This window comes from Ornithorhynchus anatinus, chromosome 11 (genome assembly GCF_004115215.2).
Source record: "Ornithorhynchus anatinus isolate Pmale09 chromosome 11, mOrnAna1.pri.v4, whole genome shotgun sequence".
NCBI classification, from domain to species: domain Eukaryota; kingdom Metazoa; phylum Chordata; class Mammalia; order Monotremata; family Ornithorhynchidae; genus Ornithorhynchus; species Ornithorhynchus anatinus.
In genome coordinates, this window is record NC_041738.1 from 37,672,345 (window position 1) to 37,695,846 (window position 23,502).

General features: G+C 45.6%; 1 protein-coding gene across 2 annotated transcripts in view; it reads right to left on the reverse strand.

The window, feature by feature from the left end:
- Positions 1-255: 255 nt before the first annotated feature.
- Positions 256-23,502, reverse strand: part of PHLPP2 (PH domain and leucine rich repeat protein phosphatase 2) — a 72,709-nt gene continuing 49,462 nt past the window's right edge. For both annotated transcript variants that reach the window (XM_029074904.1, XM_039913422.1), the window contains exons 10-19: positions 21,084-21,144; positions 18,886-18,981; positions 16,202-16,357; positions 14,685-14,885; positions 13,489-13,651; positions 12,914-13,044; positions 10,452-10,562; positions 9,370-9,564; positions 6,964-7,195; positions 256-5,255 (exon numbers count right to left, since the gene is read on the reverse strand). In XM_029074904.1, the coding sequence (XP_028930737.1) occupies positions 4,080-5,255; positions 6,964-7,195; positions 9,370-9,564; positions 10,452-10,562; positions 12,914-13,044; positions 13,489-13,651; positions 14,685-14,885; positions 16,202-16,357; positions 18,886-18,981; positions 21,084-21,144 (2,522 nt within the window). In that variant the 3' untranslated portion in view covers positions 256-4,079. The remainder of the gene's footprint in view (positions 5,256-6,963; positions 7,196-9,369; positions 9,565-10,451; positions 10,563-12,913; positions 13,045-13,488; positions 13,652-14,684; positions 14,886-16,201; positions 16,358-18,885; positions 18,982-21,083; positions 21,145-23,502) is intronic.

Below are 23,502 nucleotides of genomic sequence, written 5' to 3' on the forward strand. Positions count from 1 at the left end.
CTACTTCATCTGGAAAAGTTGATAAAAAGAATATTCTTGCCTCAACTCATCGGTGAATATTAATAAAGCATCACGGCCTAGCGCTTCTTTCACCTCAGGATGGCGCATGCCTCCACAGAGCAAGAAACAAAGGAAAATCCAGAAGGCGCATTGAAGAATCTGCTTCAATTTACTCTGAAGGAAGGGCACACAGCTGCATGCTAAACTAATCTGGTATCGCTAAAATATCGTATAATCCATTGGGAAACAAAAGGGTGAAAAAGATACTACATTTTATTTTAGTTTATTTTATTTTATTACAAACAATAAATCTGCGGCAACATGCTCTGGCTCATGTAATTATTGAGTTAAAAAATTTAACACATTTCAAAAATATCAAAAATACACTATGAGTCTTAAGACTAGGACAATGATTGCACAAAACCATAAGATGTGAACCCATTGCTCGGGTGATGTCCGTTGGCAACAGAAAGAAAGAGAGAGAGAGAGAGAGAGAGAGAGAGAGGGAAAACCCTACAGAATCCAGCAGAAGTGCATAAAAGTTCTAGGGTCCAGGAGCTCGTACGGGACGACGTTCGGCAAACGAGAGAATCGGTGCAGTTCTTGGTGTAGCCTCTCTTCCCAAGCAGGAAGTTAATTTATTTGTGGGCCAAAGCCACCGACTGCAATGAAAACTCCACTCACCTCCGTGCCCTCGGGAGGCTGAAAGAATCCAGTTGGGGTTGGGGTTTGGTGGGTGAGGCAAGTCTCGGCCTGTTCCGAGCACCGACGACTCAGAGGCTGTTTAACACTTGATATATTTATCAGTTTCCGACATCACGGATTTCACCTAGTCACTCACCGAGGTTTCTTCCGTTGGGAGAATCATTGAACAGAGAAAGATAAGCACAGGGCTGATGAGTACCTTTCTTTGCTGAGTGACTCCGAGAAGAGAAAAGAGAGTTGTTAAATTGGCCCTAGATTGACTCCTAACAGGCCCCCGCTTTCTGGAAAATAGCAGCAACTGCATTCGGACTACCCTAATAGCACCAGTGCTCATCAAGCTGCTCCTATCTGCACCACCTCATAGACAGAGGAAATGAATACACCACTCTATCGCTCTCATGCACGCACACCCCTGCCCCTCCTTCCACCCCCCAACTGTGTAAGTGGTAATATACTGACCCTTTAGCAGCACTGTTAGCTTTATGCCCGCCCACTGCAGGCCAACTCCACATCAATTCGAATTCCGATTGTGGGTCAAAGCGGGGGAACGAATACAACGGCCGCCCGGGGTTAAGCACTTTCATCTTGTTGGGGTGTCTCCTACATCCAGAACCTCAAGCTCAGCAACATTCGACTTCCACCTCCTTTACAACCACACAGATAAGATGGCCCGGCAGACCTGGGACTCAGAGCAAGGATGGGCTAAAGGGTGAGACGCGGGCCAAGGGGAGTGTTCTCTTCCTCTTGGAGTAAGGCAGCAGGGACCGCTGGAGGCCGGGCTAACCCAACTGCCTGATCTCATATGACAACTCCTGTGGGATCACACCACAGTCTGTAAGTTTCCACCAGGATCTCACTTAGCGAGAGCCTTCTCCCGGCCGCCGCAGCCGGTCCGATAGATTTCAGCCGTACAATCAAATGGACAAGAAGCTCGGTGGAAAAAACAACAACAACAAAAAACGGGAGTTCAATTGTCAGTAGACAGGTTTAGTTAGCACATGAAAGGAGTTGCCTTTTCTCTGGATGCTGGAGGATTTGGAAAAAGGAAACCCGGAAAGGATATTTAAGTGGGTGAATCGGTAAGCCACACATCCCTGGGGAAGAAGGGTTACGGGTGAGTTAGCCTTATTCACACAATATAGTACAGTAGTTAACCTTCCCCAGTTAAACCACTTTGTTCTCTGATGCCAATCTTCTAAAATGCGCTGAGGCATGAACTGAAGCTGCTCCTCACCACCCTGTTTTCCGTCCCTTTCCCATATTTACGCTCTGATTTCTGAAACTGGCACCCCCTCACACTGGCGAATTGCCGTCTAACTGCACCTCATCCGGACACGTCTCTCCGTGATTCTCCACAAGCCCCGAAGCTTCGGATCAAAGGCCGGAGCCGGCAACCTGCTCGGCAAGCAGGCTAGTAGTTCGACAGAGAATTTGAAATTCTCCTAACAGTGCAAGGACTCAAATTTAGACTCCTGAGGAGATTTACATTAGACAATCCCTGAACTGGTACAGGATCCCCGAAGACCTTAAGACCTGCCACATCCTTGTGGAGGGCCTCAGACTAGAATCTAAAATGTGGAGTTTGGCAACAAGACTTTCAGTCATTTGGTTCACTGGTTTGCTCCCATTTCTCTTTTGTTTTTGATGAAAAAAATCTGACGCATGAGTTTCGTATTTGGCAAACTGATCTCTAATACTTGTGTCCCGATCAAGCGAATGCTTCATGATTCCACCCAGTTTTCTTTTGGGACTGCACCCTTGCTCAAAGAATATAAAGCACATTCCCCAGAAGATTAAACCAGAGAAAGCTTTTGAATGAACTTCAAGGATTTAACTCTTCCAAGTAAACTCTCAAACTGAAGGACAACTCTACTACCTTTAAAAAGGCCACAAAGCAGAATGTGCAAGGAAACGCATTTTGACAGGGCCATGTAGCGAGAAGGGATGTGCAAACACACAGAAAACTGGAGTTTCTGTTTGCCTGGAAATGTCTGTAATTAAATAAAAATCCCGTATCCGTAAAGGAGTCCAGGACTCATCGAGAACATGTTTGGCAGATCAGTACTGATTTCAGAATAGCAAACTTCATTATTATCCTTATTAAGTTTTTGTGATCTAGAAAAGAGAAAAAGAAAAAGAATCGAGACAAAACCCAATCCCGGTTATTGGGGGTTTTTTGGTGGGTTTTTTTTTTTTGAGGGTGAGAGGGGAGAGAAAAATCTCTCTGACCTAGTCGGGAAGAAAACAAAGCACTTCAACCCAGGGAACCCGATCGAGCTACTCTGCCTCCATCTGTAAGAGACGGCTCCGATGGCTCCGATTTCCTGGGTGTGAGCAGGCAGTCCCTGGCCCCGGCCCCTAGAGAGGGGGACGGCTACTTCCCTGGCCTACGCTATATGCCTGAATGACTCCAACCCCCAGATGCTCCCCTGGAAGCATGCCGGGAACTGCTCTATCTCAAATATTCCTAGCCAGACTCACTAGAGGTCTCTGACCCCCTCCCCACCCCTCCTGTTTTTTGGAACACTCCTTCCCCCCAGCTCCCCTCCCCCAGCTCCCATCCCACACTCTTTATCCCCCAATAAGACCAGCCTCTACTCCTCTCCTGCCTGGCGGGCACTGATGCCCGACTCCTTCCAGCTCTTGCTGGGACTGTCGGGAAGGGAGTTCGGACTCCAGTGCCCGGGTGCCCACGTGAAGGCGCCCACACCGTCGGCTGGGCCCAATTCAAAGAACAGAGGGGTCGGGCTGCTTCTAAGAAGATTGGCTCGAGTGCAGATTCAAAAATAAAATTTCACAGTCAATGAAAAGTGCTTCCTTTACAGTACATACAGAAATCAGTTCGATTGGCTCTGCATTTCCAGTAAGCTTCATTTTGCTAGGCTGTGTTCTCTTAGAGAAGAATAATAAAGCCATGTGACTAGTCACATCGCATCGGAGTTAGGCTGAGTCCTGACACTTTACCCGGTAAGAGCTGTGTGTCACAAAAGATCCTTTAGGAGTGATCATTAAGAGAATCAACCTTTAGCCACTTCCTCCACAGAGACAAATACTTTTCCCCGCCCCGGCGGGCGAATTCTCAAAATTATCCCAAGAAAGAAAAAGTTAACGGTGGGTGGCCGGCCGGAGGCCGAACGGGGCCTGTCTTCTGCCCAGCATCACTGGGAATCCCAGTGTCAGGTAAGCGTGAAACCCACTACTGAGCGAAGTTACTTGGTCCCCAGAGCAGGAACCAAGCAGCTCTCACTTGGCCGCTCTGGGTGCCTTCTCCTATTCCGCTAAGATCACTCACTACAGAGTCTGATTCCTTCAAGGGGGCCGCCGGTCCCTACATTACAGAGGAGAGAGATGCCGCGACAACTCTCCTAGGGGAATTATAAAGCGGTGTCAAATTCTTCACGACGGTCAGTCCGATCCTCTTCGTGGGGTTCTGTCTCGGGTCTGTTTTCCGGGTGATGTTTCATTTGTTCCTTCACTTCCTCCTCCAGGTCATGGGGGACCACGAATTGATCTTCGGGCTCCAGCTGGGAGGGAGCGGCAAAGTAGCCAGTTCTCTTTTTAGGAGCTTCTGTAGCCACCTCGATTAGGTTGAGGCTATCTTCCAGGGGCACTATGGAGCCGTTGGAGAGCTTCTTCCCGTACAGACAGGAAGTGGAGGGCGATTTCTGTAATTCAGTCTTCTCCTTGGTGACTGGCAGGAGGTGACTGGCACTGTTGACGCTATTCTGCCTCCTGATCCCAAGCAGCCTCCCCCCACCTCCAGAATCTTCCTCTAGGCCTGGGCCCAGAGCAGGAGACCCCTCTTCAACCGTGGGCGAGGACGGTTCGAGACCCTTTCCTTTACAGCAATGGATATCCACTTCCACCTCCACCTTGCTGCCATTCGTTATGACCCCTTCGACCGGCTGGTCGTCATCGCTGTCCAAGCCGTTGTCCGACTGGTTACTCGAGAAAGTGGCGCAAGAAGGCTGGCGCTGAAAGAGCCCAGAGGTGGGCACAGGATGGAGGCTGCAACGTCTCTCTGGCCTCATCAGCAAGCCCGCCTCTAGGCCGGTGGCGTTGTGCTCGTCGGAGGCGGTGGAGCCCACCTCGCTGCTCACCTCGGAGGCGGACATTTCACTGCTAAACTCCGAGGCGATGCCGCTGCTGGAGGAAGGGGTGGTCGGCTTGGGAGGGTCCTTGACGGCGGCGGGGGTGGGGGCGAACCCCCCGGGGCCCGGGAGGGGGAGTCCATTCGCTTCACAGGTGCAGCCATCCTCCCCGATGTTCAAGCAGATCACCATCGCCCCGACGTTATCCTGACAACCGTAACTCTGGGCCAGGGTGCACACCTTCTTGGCGGCCGCCAACGGGTCGTGCACGTGGCGCACGGCCGCGACGGCTTCCGCGAACGACAGATGCTCCCACAGGGCTCTGTTCCCCAAGACCAACAGCTCATCTTGCACCGTGAGGGGGATGGAATAGATGTGGGGCTTGGGGAGGATCCAGGGGTACAGGTACGTACAACCCAACATCCGGGTACAGCAGGTCACTCCATTTACTTTATTGTCCTAAAAGCAAACAGAGATCCTGGGTTAGTAGACCCCGAGTCCAGATTCTCGGGATTTACCTGGGTGCCCCTGTCTGAAACCGTCTACGAGAAGACCTTTAGGGCCTCTGAGCTGAATCATCTGAAAAGAAAGGTCTTGGACTCTGGGAGAGCTATAGAGTTGTCAAGCCATAGGTTTCAGGGGATTGAAGCTAGCAGTGATGGAGTCGCTCTACCTTCTCCTAAGTGCTCGGGCCTTACCTGTAATAAACTGAGGCCCTTTTACTATGCTAAAGGATTTATGACAGAAAGGGTAGTCCTAAAATTTCTTAAGAGAAAGTTATCTTCCAAGATAGTACTTATGTAATTTAACGACATTCTTAACTCTTATAGATATACTGGTTTACATACTCCATTTACTCATCCATTTCTCCATATGCTTGTGATAAACTGTTACATCCATATTTTTCTTCCTATATGCATATCATTTGATAATAATAATAATAATAATGATGGTTTTTGTTAAGTGCATACTATATGCCAAGCACTGTTCTAAGTGCTGGGGTAGATACAAGGTGAGCAGGTTGTCCCACGTGGGCTCATAGTCTCAATCCTCATTTTAGAGATGAGGCAACTGAGGCACAGAGAAGTTAAGTGATTTGCCCAAGGTCACACAGCAGACAAGTGGCGAAGACAGGATTAGAACCCACGACCTCTGACTCCCAAGCCCGTGCTCTTGTCACTACGTCATGCTGCTCCTTTCTGATGTCAACTTGATCATACACTCCAAGGTCAGGGACTCTGCTTTTCAGGTTTACAGTGCTGTGCATAACAATAACCACTCAATAAATACTACTGACTATGAGAGAGGCTCCATACAATTATTGAGATGCTAGCACTCGATGCTTTCAATAATCCCTCCCTCCCTGTGAAAAATCCACTTTGTGTACTATAAAGAGTCTCTCATCGGGAACAATGGATGAACGTGAGATTTCAGGATCGAGAACTCGTGTGAAGGAACTGATGGTTATGATAATGGCTTGCCAGTCACGTTCTTGTTGGGGCAAGGAGTGCGGTAAGACAGTATTCAGCAGGGGTAAGGCACACTGCCAAGGACACATGAAGGTTTTACATGCAAGGACCCGCTTAGGATCGAAGTGACTGCAGCATATTGCCGATGCTGTGTCGAAGCATCGTGACGTGGCGGTGTAAAGACAGGAAAAAGTGGATGGTTTTGAACATCAGAGTGCCAGAACCAAGCTGAGAGAAGACATATGCAAGGACAAATTCTCTCCCTTTTCAGAGTATTTGTCGTTTTGGCCTGGATAAAAGAGTCAAATGAACTGGCAATCAACCAAAGGAGATTTTTATGGACATGGCAGCTTATAGCTGGAAACAAATGGGTAGGAAAGGACTGGAAATAAGAATGCATTATCCATTTCAAATGAGCTTGGCATTTTCCTGTTAAGTCAACGTTCTCTATTACCTGAATATTTCTTTCCAGCCCTGCTACTTTGAGGTACGCCTCCCCTGGGATTAGCAACCACTAATAGCTTTGGAACTCAAAAAGCAAGGACGGCCCCCGCAAAATGTCCAGCGGAACCATTAGACCATCCCTCAAAATGGTCTAATGAGATTAGGAAAGGGCTCTATTTTCTATGTTTCTCAAGCTCCAATCATCACATAGCCCCAAGCAGCAAGAAAATAGCTCTGGAAATAGCAGGACCAACCTCAGTTATGATGGCTTTTTGGTCCTTAACTCTTCTGGCCTCCTCTGGGCACTGTTCCAAACTGAAGACTTTGGAGAGGGGCAGCGGTTGCCCATTGCGGCACAGAACTGCCTGACACGAGCCCACGTTGGCCAGCGTCAGGGTGAAGCCACTTGCTGGATCGGTAGCGTCGTGTCGAATGTAACACAGGAGAGCAGAGGAGCCCAGCTTCTGGCCAGCCATACCCAGTTTTCTACTCAGAGAGAGAGAGAAGAAAGTGACCAACCTGCTTTAGAAGGAAGGGAGAACTTCAAATCAGCTTGGCAAATAGCCCGGCAAGCAAATAGATATTTTGAGTTAATACTGCAGTCAAATAATGTGGAAACAAATTGACTTCCCCCCATTTCTTTTATAATGGGACTCAGGATCCTCCCCACATATGGGTGTCACAGACCCAGCTCAGCCCAGGCCTTATTTATTCCTGGAAATACTTTCCAACAGGGTGCTTGCCTGACTCTCCGTCCTCTCTGACTACTCTCTCCAATTTGTTCGTTGGCTACTCTTCCACCTCATCCCCTAACTGTGGGTGCCCTGCAGAGTTCTGTCCTGGTTCCCCTACTCTTTTCACTCTACACTCTTTCGGGGAGCTCATCTCCTCCCATGGCTTCAGCTACCACTCTCGGTGGATGATTCCCATATCTCCCTCTAGCCTCAGTCTCTCTCCAACCTTTTCCTCTTCCTTCGGGACAGCTAACACAAATGTTCCACAGTCACTCACACTCAAAATGTAAAAAACTGAACTTCTCACCCTCTCCACCCAAACTGACATCATTCTGGAACTCGCTCTCACCATAAAACGGTGAGATTATTGTTTTAACCGCCTCACTATTGACAGTAATATTTGTTTGGCAGTTACTACGCATCAAGCACTATACTAAGCACTAGGGTAGATATAAAATAATCAGCTTGGACACAGTCCTCGTCCCACCTGGGGCTCACGGAGTAAGTGGCAAGAAGAATGGCATTTAACCCCCACTGTACAGATGAGGAAATCAAAACCTAGAGAGGCTAAGTGATTTGCCCAAGGACATCCAGCTAGAAAGTGGCGAAGTCAGGATCAAAGCTTCGGTCCTCAGATTCCCGAGTCTGTGCTCTTCCACTAGGCCATGCTGTTTCTGACTAACCTCCTAGTCTGCAGGCTTTCCCCTTCAGTCTTTACTATACAATGATGTCTGGATCATCTTTCTGGAATGTTTGACATCTCTCTCCACTCCCCAAAAACCTCTCACCTCCCTCCACACCAGGAAAGACATCACTGGCTTCGAGGCTCTCCACAGCCTTTCCTTATCTTACCTATGAGTTCTCTTCACTCACTACTCTACAGCACACACTCCTCACTCTTCACAAGCTCACCTAACAGCACCTCACTATTCGGTTCTCCCACCTCTGATTTTTTGCTCAAGATGTTCCCCTGGAATGACAACAAATCCACCAGTCCACCTCTGTCCCCACTTTATAAAGCTCTCCCCAGATCTTCACTTTTCCAGGATGTCTTTCAGATTTAGCCCCAACACTTCCATTCAGAACTTGCATATGTATACAGGAGTGTGTGCATGTATGTAAGTGTATGTACATGTATATTCAATTACTCCGTTTCTCACCCCAACACCCCCTCTAACACCCATTTTATTCCTGGTCTTCATCCTCCTCCTCCCTCTCCCTGCAAATCATTTTTGTCTGTCTCCTCCATCGGACTGTAAGCTCCCTGAAGGCACACAACAGGTATTTTGCTTTTACTGTACTCTTCCAAACACTTAATCAGTGCTCTACATTCAGAAGATGCTTAATAAATAAAACTGACAGCCTAATTTAGGTAATAATGGTGAATGAGACTAACTCACAGCCCCCAGGACAGTATTTATGTACTTCAGGATCAATTTTGTAAATTCTCATCCTACCAATTGATCTTCAGGCTCTTATCATCATGATCACCATAATAAACATGTATCGAGTGCCCAGAGGATTCAGGACTCTGTATATGATTTAAATTTATATAGCTTTGGTTGGCTGCAATTGCTCCCAGTAGGAGTTTTCAATCCAGTGGAAAGAGGTACCAAGATAAGTGCTCAGAACAGTGCTTTGCCCACAGAAAGGATTTAGAAAATGTCACTGATTGCTTAGGTACAAACATAGATAAAAGCAAATGGCACAACTGGAAGTCTTACATGTTTCAGACAACTTCTTTTACTGCCAATATGGAATGGACTCCATTACCAGGGATACTCAAAAGAGATAACAGGGGCAGAAACAGCTTCTCCCTTGATTCACTTCCAATAATCTAGACCCCTTCCCAATCCCCGAAAGCGTAACCCCATGCATTTTGTAGAGGAATCTTGAGATAAGGAGAACTACACGCCCCAGGCTTACCTGTGAGACACCAAAAACGTATTCGTCATGAAAACTGTATCAGTTGTTGACTGCTGCACTTCTTCTAAGAGCACATCCGCCATCGTACACTGCAGGAGGCGGGGCAATTCCTCATTTCGGTCCCCATCAAACATGGCATACACGGCCTCCACACCCTCTGCAAAGTTATCCACAGCAAGGGCAGATACACAAAGCCTACAGTGGAAAGATTGTGGAAGCGGGGAGATGACCACAAATTACGGCTATCACTCAGGGCTGCCGGAACCCAGAGAGTTCTTCGCTGGACGAGTGGTATACACTGCTACCAGCAGGTAATAATAAAATAAGAACTGTGGTATTTGTTAAGCACTCACTCTGTGCCAAGCATCTTACTAAGCGCTGGGGTGGATGCAAACAAATTGGGTGGGACACAGTCCTTGTCCCGAATGGGGCTCACAGTCTCAATCCCCATTTTACAGATGAGGTCGCTGAGTCACTTGTCCAAGGTCACACAGCGGACACGTGGCGGAGCTGGCATTAGAACCCATGACCTTCCGACTCCCAGGCCCGTGGTTCTATCCACTACGCTATGCTGCTTCTATCGACAACACTGCGGAAAAGGGCACTACCGCTAGCTTACAAGTGCAGTTACTCCTTAGAGATTTTCTATGGGGAATTGCCCCATGGAAAATCCTTGGGAAAAAAATCCCCAAAAGCAACTTTAACCCTTTTAGAGTGGAAAGTCTCACCCCTCAATATTCTTTTGCCCTGAATCTTCCTGCTACCATGGACCACAGAGTACAAAATCACAAATGATCATGAGGCTATTAATGAAAACAAAGTCAATTATCCACATGGAGGGGCACAATGCAAAGGCTGTAAATCCTACTCTCCAAATGAAAGTGATCCCTGTGGATAAAGAAATAGTGCTGACTTTGAAGAAGTTAGTAATGCCATAAAGAAAAAGTGAATAAATTCAGCTCTCTAAATTCATGGGCATATAAAGCCTTTACAAGCTGCTAATTAACTTTACATATCTATGTGAAGCTGGATGGGTGAAATATACGTTCTCTCTTGGCATTTACGAAGCTTAATATACTTACTTATTCCTCTGACCAGCCATCTCTGCCAGTCCATGACTCCAGAAGGTTGATCCGACTGAAGAATCAGCTGTTGGCAAGGGTTTCTGATCAATTTTCAGAGTTGTGATATGGCTACAGAAAAAGGCCAGACCATTGGGAAGTTAATCCTACTGGCATTTTCTTAGCCTCTTTTCCTTTAATGCATCTATCCAGACAGAAGCGTAAAGCTGACGGACAAGCTAGAGACTTCTAGGCGTAGAATACAGCAGTCACACAAGGATAGCCTTTTTATTTCCAGTTTGATTTTCCCATACAGGTTGAAAGTGCAATGTTATCACTTTAAGAAGGGGTAGGCTATCTCCCAAATTCCATTTATATACCCCCTTGAAAGGGAATGAGTTCCTATTTCCAAAAACGTCAATATTTATATGGATACCCTGAAAACAAGCTACTTGTCACAGAAACATCCTCCCAGAATGCTAACTCGGAGGGAACTCACAGCTCACAGAATTGTACCTCATAAGTTCGGAGTTCCCAAACTGATCATCTGGGATACTTTTGAACCCTGAACAAGAAAAAAAAAAAGTCTGGCTGAAAATACGCATGCTTTCATGTAATGTTTTCTTCTGGTGTTACTAGAGCATCCATGACGCTGGGGAAAAGGATTAGTCATAAATTTTCAACTGGCCTTCAACTACCACTTCAATGCGGATGACTCTCACATCTTCACCTCCAGTCCTGATCTGAGTGTTCCACAATCTTGATTTCTCAATCCAAATGACCATGTGGCATTTTAAACTTGATATGGCCAAAATGTAACGCCTTGTTTTCCCTTCTAAGGGGGACTGAATTAAACAGAGGCTAACGGGACCAAAGTCCAGGGCCCAGGAATAACATAGGGCCCAAAAAGTTCACAACATGGCATCCAGCCTTGCAAGCGACCACCGCTACAACGCACGTCTGTGTTCGCAACACAAAAGCTGCCCTAAAGCATAGCCGAACAGTTCCACCTTTCCCTCCTTCATTACACTGACTCCCCGGAGCTGTCATCTGCTACCAGGGACAATCTTGGCTAGGACTGAAAGACAAGTGGCTTTTTTCTGTAGAGGAGGATTTGGAGGCAGGGAGGAATGTATAGATCTATATGTGGTGAGGATGGGGAAGAATATATACACTGTGGGTTGGCATAAGTATGTGTGTGAATGGTGTAGGTGAATATACTTGTATTGATGTATAATCATATGTCTTAGAAGATATGAGGTATATTGCCTGTGGGAGGCAGAGATATGGATATAATTGTGTAAACCCCACCTTCAGAGTCAAAACAAGAGAAAAGGGAAATGGTAGACAAAACTATGGTTACCCTGAACCAGGCATGGAGCCAGACTCCCAAAGAGCCATTTTTTAAAATCTCGCTTAACTCCCACATTCAGTCACTCCATCATTGGCATTTGTTGAGTGCTTACTGGGTGCAGAGCAGCCCCACTGGATCTTCATTTGGATCCCACAGAATCAGCCCTTTTTTACAATCATCACACTAAAGCAGGTTCTTACACCTTCTGGCCTGACTACTGTAAGAGCCTCCCTATTGCTGTCCATGTTCAATCTCTCCCCTCCTTCAGTCCATCTAACATATACGAATGGCCAAACACTCTTCCTATTGCTTCTCACATAAAACTGAAACCTCTAAGCATCATCTTCAAGGCTACTGTAAGGCGGTTCCTTCTTCCCTGTTCACTCAGGCATTTTGCTCCTTTCACTTGACTCTTGACTCTCCCACCTCTATTCTACCGCTTTTTTACATATTGCATATTTGGCGATTTGTGCCCTCCTTTCTCACTCATCATACGGTAACTCCTCGAGGCCAGGGACTGTGTGTTTTGTTTCGTTACCAGGCCTTCAGAATGGTGCCTTGTGCCCAGTAGGTCTTCAGCAAATGCTACTGATTATGAAGAAGATTATGCTCACACCTTTCCTATTCAGCTCACTCGAAACATCTCTCTCCCCTACCTTTCAAAGCCCTTCTGAAAGTCGTTTCCTCCAGAGGGCATTCCCCGATTAAGCCCCCCTTCCCAGTCATGCCTCCCCCAAACTTCTCACCACTCATAGTCCTTTCATTTTTTTAGTTTATTAATTTACTCATGCTTGTTATTTAAACCTGGTCCCTCTTTGAATGGTCGGCTAATTTATATCTACTGTCTCCCTTTGTTAGCAAGTAACATCCTCAAGGACAAGGATAGTGGCTTTTACTTCTGTACATTAAGTACTTTGTACAGTCCTAAATACTGTGGAAATTAATACTGAAAAGAGGAGATGAGTTCAGCTCATCTCTAATGAACCTATAAAACAAATAATACTTATACATTATTAGTTTGCAATGTTCTAACTCGGTCATCCGAGAGCACTGAGAAGAAATACTGTTGAAAGGTTGCATAATTTTTCCTCGGAATCTGTCCTATGGTTCCCGTATACCTTCAACCTACCTGAAGATGTCTAGTGTTTTGTGTTCCAGAACCAGATTGGTATTTCCAGTCAGATCTAGGTCCTGGAGAGTGGCAGGAAGAGCCTCAGGAATCAGGATTTCAGTCAAGTCATTGCAGCTCAAATCTACAAACTGACCAAAAAGAAAACCAAGGAGGGAGAACATTTTCTTCACCGCTCTGGAGGCCCTCCATTTTCCCCTAGAGCTGTAAAAGGTTACCGATTCCCTCAGGAATTCATTTAGTAAGTACACCTCTGCTCAGAAATCTAAAACTACATCTTTGGGCCTAATCGGAGACTGTTCCATCCATTTCCTTTTGACTACTGTATCTCTGAAACCAGTCTGAAAGTCTGAAACCAGACTTTTATGTTTGTCTCCTTCGAAAGAGGGCAAGCTCTTGGTGGGCAGGGAGTGTGAGTCTTCTTTCCGTTGTTCTTTTCCAAATGCTTAGTACAGTGCGTGACCCTCAGTGGACATTCAAGAAATATCATTACTGCTACTATTACTATCTAGGGCCCCTAACTCTCATCCCATTTTTCCCGTCTATAGGGTATTTTCTTGAATCCTTGGACCTACCTGGATCTGGGGCAAATGTAGGATCTCTGGGAATATGCTGATGTTGTTGGAGTGTGCAACAAGTGTGTGCAGCTGTTTACAGTTTGCTATTGTTGTGGGAATAGTTTTTAGCTTGTTGCCACTCAAGTTCAGCTCCTCCAACTGCTCCAGTTTATTGAGTTTGCTGAAGAGAAAACACCAAAATACCAGAGAAGATGAAAGTCAAGAGCAGTTACGTATTAAGCTCTAAGGCAAAGAGACGTAGAATCCAGGACATTGATATTATACTGTCAGAAGATCTGAGTTGAGTAATTTTAGAAATCGTAATCCATGATCTTCACCATATATCATTCCTCGATTCCTGGTACAATCTCACCGGAGTCATCAGAAACTTTTTAGTGGCTGCTTTGATTGGAAAAGATTTTTTTATAAAGCTGTCTCTATCAGTTAGTATTTAGTCCCAGAGCAAAATCTGCAGCAGAATTTTAACACGGTTAGAATTACAGTGCGTCGAATCCTCATCAACTAGAAATGATACTTTTAAACAGAATGTGATCTTTGTTGGGCCTGAGAATCCCCCAGAGATACTGAGGACACTGAACACATTCCAAGTCATGAGTTTGTAGCTACAGTCAAAAGTGGGCAGAAGGGCTTTTAAAATCACATTTGTTCACAGTCTGGTTAACACGCTGATAATCCAGGTCGCTTCATTCTCCGTATTCTTTATCAATTTGATTCTTTTCTAGCACAGAGTATCCAATTAACTCTTTTTACCTTGCGGCTTTAGAGTCAAGGGGCATTAAAAAGCTCTTTCAGATCTGGACACTGGCAGAAAAAAGTTAAAAACTCTCTCATATCACTACTAGAAGTTTCCAAAGAACAGAATGCTAGAAGACAATTCAGAGGAGAAGGAATAAAATGATTTACAAAACTTCTCCAATCCACCCCGAAATGTTCTCGGTTCAGTGTCCTCAGAATGCCAGCAAGAAATAAAACCATGAGGCGCCTAAGGATTAAACCTGAGATCACTCAGAATCTCCTGGGTTGCTAATGTTCAATAGTCCAGGTAGGAAGTAGGACATTCTCGATTCAGGTGGTGAGGGGTCAGTGACACAGCCATTCTAGTATAAAGTACAAGGAAGATACTGATTGATAACCCAAGACTCTAAAGTTTTTAAATTGCCCATTTGGACTGATATAAGGTTCGTGGCACTTACCTTGCTGGGAAGGTCTGTAATTGGTTGTTAGCGAGGTGCAAGATGCGGAGGTGTGGGTGCCCCACCAGTGCAGGGATGCATTGATCTGTCAGGTTATTATTGGTCAGATACAGAAGTTGCAGCATACTCAGACTTTCCTCCCCACTGCAAGCCGACGGCAAGAACTCTAGACTATTTGCAGACGCATTCAAGAACCTGAGACTAATGAAAAAGGTAGGCTGGTCAAACAAATATTCACCTTTTTCAGAAGTATCTGTTACCTCCATTACATAAAAAATACATAAAGCACTCTCCAAATAATTCCATGCTAGAACTCGGGGGTCCCTACGTCACCAACCCATTTATATTTTTCAAGTTTTCCATGTTTGTGTCACCTAGAGGAGTTTTAAGGGAGATGCGACCGGACATTTTTAACTCCACCTCTGGTCCCATTCCAGCTATGGCTTCATGCTCTCTTCACCTTCACAGAGTTGGGGGCGTCTATGGCTCTACCCAAATCATTCAATGAAAAGAAGTGTTCCAGTAGAACTGACTGTACTTAGAAAGAGGAATGGGGTTAAGCAAGGACAAATTAAGTGTCTGCTGGGCATGCTGCAGTGGAAACCTGGGGCCCCTGAAGCTAAAGTTTGCTGTTCTCTCACCTTTCCTAGAACACACAGTCCCCCGATCCTCATACACTTCAGCTTGAACTCTATTTAGCCTAACTGAAAATCCACAGTAGAGGGACAGCAAGGGGAGGGAGTACAGTTGTGAAAGTCTTCTTAAAATTAATAAGCCTGGGGGAGCTGCTCCTTTGGCCCAGGTGCTGAAGTATTACCAGGGCTAAGTTTAAGAGAAGTCAGGGACAAAAGTGGTAAATGCTTTCCCTAACCCTTTTTTCAGCTTTAGGTAAACTCCGTAACCTCTAATGTGTTCAGTTTCTCCATTTTTTGTAAATGAGGCTAAGTTTTTTTTGAAGGAGATTGTAGAAAAAGTTGGTGTAAAATGACGATTTGGTTCCCCAAAATAAATGGCGGAAGAAGGGGCTGATTTTTTTTTTGTATTGAAGCCCTAGCCTGTCCCAGGTCTCTAGGGGACACTGACAAAGCTTATGAGAAGGAAACAAAAGTCTAGAAAATAATCTGTCAATCTGTAATCTTCCAGGGATGACATCATAAATCCAAACTAACTGACGTGTCCTACCTCTAAAGGCACTGACAAGGACACAGATGAAAGAATGGCATGACTCTTGCACCCAAGGACACAGCTGCCTTCCAGGGGGATCAAAACCTCCTAATCTGCTCCTTAGAGTCACTCACCCAAACCTACAAGAATAAGTTGAGTACCGCCGGGCACTAATCAAATTTCTTCCACTACTGGGCTTTACCATACTTATCTTGCCTCATAAAATCCAGGATCCTGTTCTCTATCTCACAAGAGATAATAAAGCCCTCCCAACCAGGCAGAGTGTCACGTAGTCATAATCTTTGACCATCCAAAGGTCGTTTTTAGAAGAGAAAAGTCCTGCTCTTACTTACTTTAGGGCCTTGGTGAAGAGGGCTTCTGGAAGCCGGGTAAGCAAGTTATGCTGAAGATCCAGCACCTCTAGAGGAATGTGCTCCAGCAGGGCTGGAAGGTTCTGAATATGGTTGTGTCCCACCATCAGCTTCCTGAGACTCAGGCTAGTGAGGAGTCTAGGGGAAAGAAGTTAAAGCACCAATAAGAATCTTATTTTCTATTATGGAGACGCTAATAAACCAATGATTACACAAAATCAGCAAATGGAAGCAAACTACTATCTGACTCAATGTTCTATCTGTAGACTGTAAACTTAATCTCGCTCTTTAGACTAGAAGGTTGCTGAGGGCAGGGAACAAATCTACCTATTCTGTTATACCATACTCTTCCAAGTGCCTTTTTCCCCCTTTTTTTGTGGTATTTGAAAAGTGCTTACTATGAGTCAGTCACTGTTCTAAGAGTTGTGGTAAAAACAAGGTAATCAGGTTGGACACAGTCCCTATTCCACATAAGGCTCACAGTTTTAATCCCCATTTTACAGATGAAATAAGAGGCACAGAGAAGTGAAGTGACTTGCCCAAGCTCACACAGCAGACAGGTGGTAGAACTCAGGTCCTTTTGACTCCCAGGCCTGTGCTCTATCCACTAGACCACACTGCTTCTCAGTGCTTTGTATAGTGTTCTGCACACAGTAAGTGCTCAGTGACCGATGTATCTATCTGTATTTATCTATGAATGAGCAAGCCAAGAAAACGTCTCTGACTACATCTACTTTACTACCTATCAGGAGGGGGAGGAGAAGGAGCTTAATGAGAAAAATGATTAATAAAACAATCAGACTACCATTAATAAAACAATCAGACTACCACGGACTGAACATAGGTAATCTTATCTTGAGTGGAAAACTTGCTCACTTTGTAAATCTAGAAGAGAACTTATTAAAAGAGCAAATTCACTAACTACCTTCTGTGCATAGCTCCTCGCATATCTGATACCATTCTTCAGAGGTCGGAATGCGGAATTCTCCCTGGTATGCAGGAGAGATGTTAACTAACCCTAAATAAATCTGTGGGTTTATTGGAGAGGTGGAAGCACTGGGGGCCCTTCACTTGGGTGCCAGGCAGTCAGTATCTTCAAGCAAATCTCTACTAGACTGTGAGCTTGTTGTGGGCAGGGAATGTGTCTGTTTATGGTCATGTTGGACTTTCCCAAGCGCTTACTACAGTGCTCCGCGCACAGTAAGCCCTCAATAAATACGACTGAATGAATGAATGAAAAGAAAAGCGTAGGCTCGACTCGGAAAGTACAGATAGAACTTACATGGGAGAAGCAGCGTGGCTCAGTGGAAAGAGCATGGGCTTTGGAGTCAGAGGTCATGAGTTCAAATCCCAGCTCTGCCACTTGTCAGCTGTGTGACTATGGGCAAGTCACTTAACTTCTCTGTGCCTCAGTTACCTCATCTGTAAAATGGGGATTAAGACTGTGAGCCCCACGTGGGACAACCTGATTCCCCTGTGTCTACCCCAGCGCTTAGAACAGTGCTCGGCACATAGTAAGCGCTTAACAAATACCAACATTATTATTATTATTATTAGATAGCCGTTTTGAGGCTAGCAGAAGTCTTACTGAGGGCACATCTCCTCCAAGAGGTCTTCCCTGACTAAGCCATCTTCTTCCTTTTCTTCAACTCCCTTCTGCGTCACCCTGACTTGCTCCCTTTGATTCGTCCTCCCCTCCCAGCTCCATGGCACTTACGTACTTATCTGTAGTTTATTTATATCAACGTCCATCTCCTCCTCTAGGATGTAAGCTAGAGAAGCAGCATGGCAGAGTGGACAGAGCCCAGTCCAGGGAACCAAAAGGTCATGGGTTCTAATCCCAGCTGTGCCATTTGTCTACTGTGTGTCCTTGGGTAAGTAACTTCACTTCTCTGCGCCTCACTTACCCCATCTGTAAAATGGGGATTGAGATGGTGAGCCCCAGATGGGACAGGGATTGTGTCCAACTCAATTTGCTTGGGTCTACCCCAGCGCTTAGTACAATATCTGGCATATAGTAAGCACTTAACAAATACCATCATTATTCTTATTATTAAGCTCACTGTGGGCAGGGAATGTGTCTGTTATATTGTACTCTCCCAAGTGCTTAGGACATAGTAAGTGTTCAATAAATACGACTGACTGGACTTGATCAGTGGTATTTACTGAGTGATTACTGAGTGCAGAGCACTCAGGATAGTACAAAACACCAGAACAGGCAGACACAATCCCAGTCCACAAACAAGAACTCTTATGCTCTGGTTCAAGGCTCTTTTCTAAGCAGTCCCAGATCCTCCCTGGGGCACAGGTGCCCGACTAGAACCAGCATGGTTTGGCTCGGTTCCTTCTGGCATTGAGCACCCCGCACGAAGAGCTCATCATCCCATCTTCCCCCTGGAGACCCTGGAACATACCCAGCACAAATCCCCTCAGGCGCCTTAGGTCTTGGGGTAGCCCACAGTGACCCAAGTTGCCATGTGGCTCGGGGACTCAGCTGAGCTGGTTGTGTCCCTAGGGAACACTCCCCATCGGGGCTGGCAATCCTGCAAATGCGACAGACGCGTGCCTCCTTCATTTGGAGGCTTGGAAAGAAGGTGCACCAAAAGCTGCGTTTCCTTGTAAAGGTTAAACTGGGATCATTCTCAAGGCAATGGAGTTCTCTTTACCTCACAGGGATCTCGGTGAGGAGATTATAGCTCACATCTAATATCTCAATCTTCTTTGCTTCACAGGCCCAGTCAGGGACACACTCAAGGAGGTTCCTTAGGCAAATACACATTGAAACATTTTAAACACAATAGAGACATATATTCGAGAGAGTGACTAGGGAGAGTGGATTAAAAAATAATCAGAATGTGGATAACGGCCTTCCACGGGAAAGAACACTGGGCTGGGAAGTGAGAGTTGTTGAGTTCTAGTCTCAGTCCTTTTAATGACTACGTAACTTTAAAAGAGTCCCTTTTAAACCTCACTTCCCCCAGCTTTTAAATGACTTCACCTTACAGGGAGAAATGCAGATGAATGAGAAATAAAATGTGAAGCACTGCACTCTAGGGAACAAACATTCACTAACTACCTTCTGTGCACAGCTTTGTTCTGGGCACTTAGCTGAACTTAAGTAACTGATCGTCTGAATTGTTGCAGTCACCAGAAACAACAAATCAGAACAGGCAGATGTCATATTATTTGTCTGGAAATTCTTTATGCCCTGGAGATGGCAAGGCTTACTGGTTGCCCAATACCCTGAAAACCAGAGTTGTGAGTTATGATGCTGGCTCGGCCATATGCTTAACCTGCCCTTGCACCCTGTTCTTTTGCAGTAAAATGAGAATTTACAATCTCAATTTGGAAGACAAAATGGAGGTAAAACATCTTGCATTAAGCCTGGATAAGAGCTTTATATCTCAATATCACAGTTGGGAGTATTTTGGGAGAAGGGGACCTGGTACTATCCAATAAAATCAGGATCTCTCATCTCAATGGGAGATGGGTTTTATGGCTACCCCCCTTAACAATGTCATTGGGAAACCATTTTGTTCTTTCAAAGCTTATGTACACATAACTAATTTTAGATTCCTGAAGCCTCTTGCTTTTCCTTTCTTCCTCCCATTGATTGGCTTTTGGCCATTTCTCACTCCTTAGCATCTCAAACATCTATCAAACACTGACAGAGAGGAGGTAAGATTCAAGATTCAAACCAGACCATAAAGCCACTTGATAGTTTCCACCTTTGTATCAGAGCTGTTAATAGATATAATGAGGACTCTCCTTCCTCCTGTCCCCCACTACCACTGACAGTGGAAAGCTAATTGTAAATAGCAAGTATGTTTGCAAGAGTTAAAAGAAACTTTTTCAGAGTCATAAAAAAGGAATTCCAAAACTTCCCCCAGGCAAAAGGGAAAATTACCACATACAATGGAAATGAGTACTCCCAAGTCAATCTCAAAGAAACTTCTTGGGTCCTCCTGGACTTGTAGGTTCAGAAAAATGTCTAATAGTGCACTCTCCTTGTCTCCAGGTAGGGTGGCTGCTGACAACACTAAAGAATTGCATACTCCCTTTTGTTGACCCCCACCCCCACCCCCACCCCAAAGCATTCTTATTTAAAGAATTAACTAATATAAAAAATAAAAATGAATACATAATTACTCTGGGGGAATGACTGGTGGCTGAACTGCTGTCCATTTCCATAAGTTTTTACTGTGAAACTTAGAAGGCAACTGCTCATATGAATTGCAGTGCTAGAACAGATGTAATGTAGCTTACGTTACATAAGGGAGTCATAAGGAGACACAAGAAAAACTTCTCTGCAGAAATTTGCAGAACCTATATAGTTGTTAGGCATTTATGAAGAGAGACGACTGGTGTAGCTACAGTACAGGTCGGGGGGGGGGACAGACCAGCTGATGCTCCGACAAATGGCCACCCTACCTTCAGGGCCAGCTCTAGGCTGCCTGCGGTATTAAAGGTCAGCGATGGTTCCCGACCATCACCATCAGCCTCCCGTTGCAGGCACCGGCTTCCACACTGCAGCAGCTGTTGATTCCCTGAAATTCTCAGTATATACAATATCCTCCGCTTCCACAGTAATTGGGGAAATGGGAGAGCCCTTCCGCTACATTTTGTTATAATTTGAGGAGGCTGATCCTGTCTGCCTTAAGGAGTCTCATCCAAGCAAGCCCTTAGGTTTCTGCAAGGCTAGTAGTCTTTGGGTGTCTAAGTTTTCAATGAGATAGTTGTCCTTTATGGTCTCCCGAAATAACAAATATCTCTGGCTATTTGGATTTAGCACCTCTCTTCCTAAGAAGCTGTTTACATATAAGGATTATACCAAAAACCAAATAGTAAGTAGTTGCTCACTTACCGAGAGAGTTCTAGACAGGTCAGCAGGCTAGGAACTGGATAAACATTCACTGCTGTCAGCCCTAATCAAAAAGTCAACAGAATTTTTAGTGCAGGAACTAGTCAAAAGTGAAACCAGGGAGTAAGGATGCTAGCCCACGAGATGACGATGAGCATTTTGAGTAACTTCTTTTTGGTTGGTTTCCCTGGCCTGACCAAATTAGTCTGGGGAAACAAAGGAAAAATCTAACAGCACTACTTAATATACACAGTGAGTATTTCGCAAATGTTAACTGACTAGCAGGGCCCCAACGGGGAGTATAATTTGCTTTTCTTTTTAGGCGTCAAAATTGCATGGGTCTACATGAGTTCTTCCAAGTTATGTAATTAAGGAGCTTTTCCATTTACTGCAGTACTGCATTGATTATCTCAATCAATTGGGTCTTAGGGTCCTTCAGATAATTGAATGTTTACACAATTGGGTCCCCACCTGTCAGTTGGGAGGAGAAGAAGGAGTGGAAACTACTCCCTTTCCCTACTCCCAGGCAATTAAGCCAATTATGCAAATACCAGTCCTGCAGCTCTCATTCAAGTTCCAAAAGAAAATGCTCTTTGCACTGCTGGGGATATTTCTTACCGAAAGCTTCTTCTCTCTAACTGGGGGAACGGAAGAGCCGAGACTCCGCTGTTGGGGTCACCTGCCTCCCTGTCCCGAACCCGTTTTGGGCAGTGCCGTGGACAGAATTCTTTCCCGGAAGGGACAACTCCATCAAGCTGGCCAAGGGGGTGGGGGCGGCTGTCCTGGCCACTGCTGCTGCCCAGCTCCAGCCAGGAGTGTGGGAGCAAGGCCTGGAACAGTTTGTGTGGGCATGCATTAGTGTCCCAAACTATTTTGGGTCCAGCTCTTGGGTTGCAAGGAAGTACAAAAAATGGACAACTGATCCATATTCTTTCCTTTTGGTTCCAGAGGGCATTCCCACTCCCACCAGAGCCAGGAAAGGGAGAGTATGTCCTCTGCTCTCCCTCTTTTGGGTTCCCTGTACCCAGATGAATGAAGGGTGGGCAGAAGCCGAAACCCCCAAACCCCTGTGGATGGATGAGTGTCCATGAAACCCCACGGGAGCTCCAGGGTTTACGGGAGGTTTTCCGGAGCCAGGCTAACCCTTGAACCTTTCTATTTGCACCTGACACCATGGGAGTGAAGCCCCCTACCCACCACAGGAGCAGAGGGGGTTGGGACAATACCTAGCCCCCTCATCACTGTGAGCGATGGGACCCAAGAGTGCTGTCTGAGGGCCAAGACGGCTTGCTCCCCACCCCACAACACTGCGGGAGTAAAGCCTGCCTTCCCAACATTTAGGACCCTGGGAAACCCGCATCAGTTAGAACCAATGACTTTGCCTGGATCAGTGAGCAGCTTGAGGACCGCTGTCTTATAAGGACTGAATTCTAAAATTGGGCTTTGATATTTAATTTACTCCTATTTCTCTATGAATGAATGAATGAATCTGTCTTTCCCGGCTTAGATTGTGAGCCCTGTGGGTATTTTACTTGTACCTTCCCCGGTATTTAGTACAGTAGCCGGCACTATAATAACAATAATAATAACAACAATAATAATCTCTGCCCGGGAACTAACAGTATCCTCGTCCAGGCAAGAAAACACAGCATGAATACGTATTTAAAGAAATTGCATTCAGGAGGTAATACGGGGCAGTTTAATAGCTACTGCTATGTCAGCTCCCTCTCCTGCCTTATTCCCAGTTTATCCCTAGCCCTACCCCACAACACAGTGGTTTGCACTCACACGCAGAGACGCTACAGAGCACTCCTGGGATTAGTGTAAGGGCAAAGGGAAAGTAGCTCCTTCTTGGAATACCCATGTAAGACTATGTCCTGCTATGCCTTTCCCAGAGTCCTCTCACAAGTCTCCACCACTACACAGAACAGAAATGGATTTAGTGCAATCTAAAGCGTTCTAAACTTTTTATGAAATAAGGAGATGAGCACAAATCTCTGTGTTTTGGTCCACTGGCTAATACTGAATGATTCTGCCCAGGAAGTTGGAACTAGATGAATGGCTGTGAAAATCTCCAGGGGAGCTTCTTCAATAAGACTTTTAGGTCCACTAGGAAACCACGGAGTCGCTATTTTTCTCAACACTGCCGTCTCTCAGTCAACTCTCATCGGCTCACAGTTTTGCGTCGATAAGACCACACGCTGTTTGAACGGTCAGGATAATGCTGGGTTAACGGACCGTCATTACTACCTCCAGCAAAGAAAAAAGGATTTTCAATGGTAACACTCATTCAAAACAAAGACTCCAGCATGAGCCAACAGCTCTTCCTCCTTTTTACATACATCCGGTTGTCTTACAACGCAGCTGTTGCACTCTTAAGCCACAGGTCTTAGTAGTAGTACTTCTAGTACACAGTGTGCCC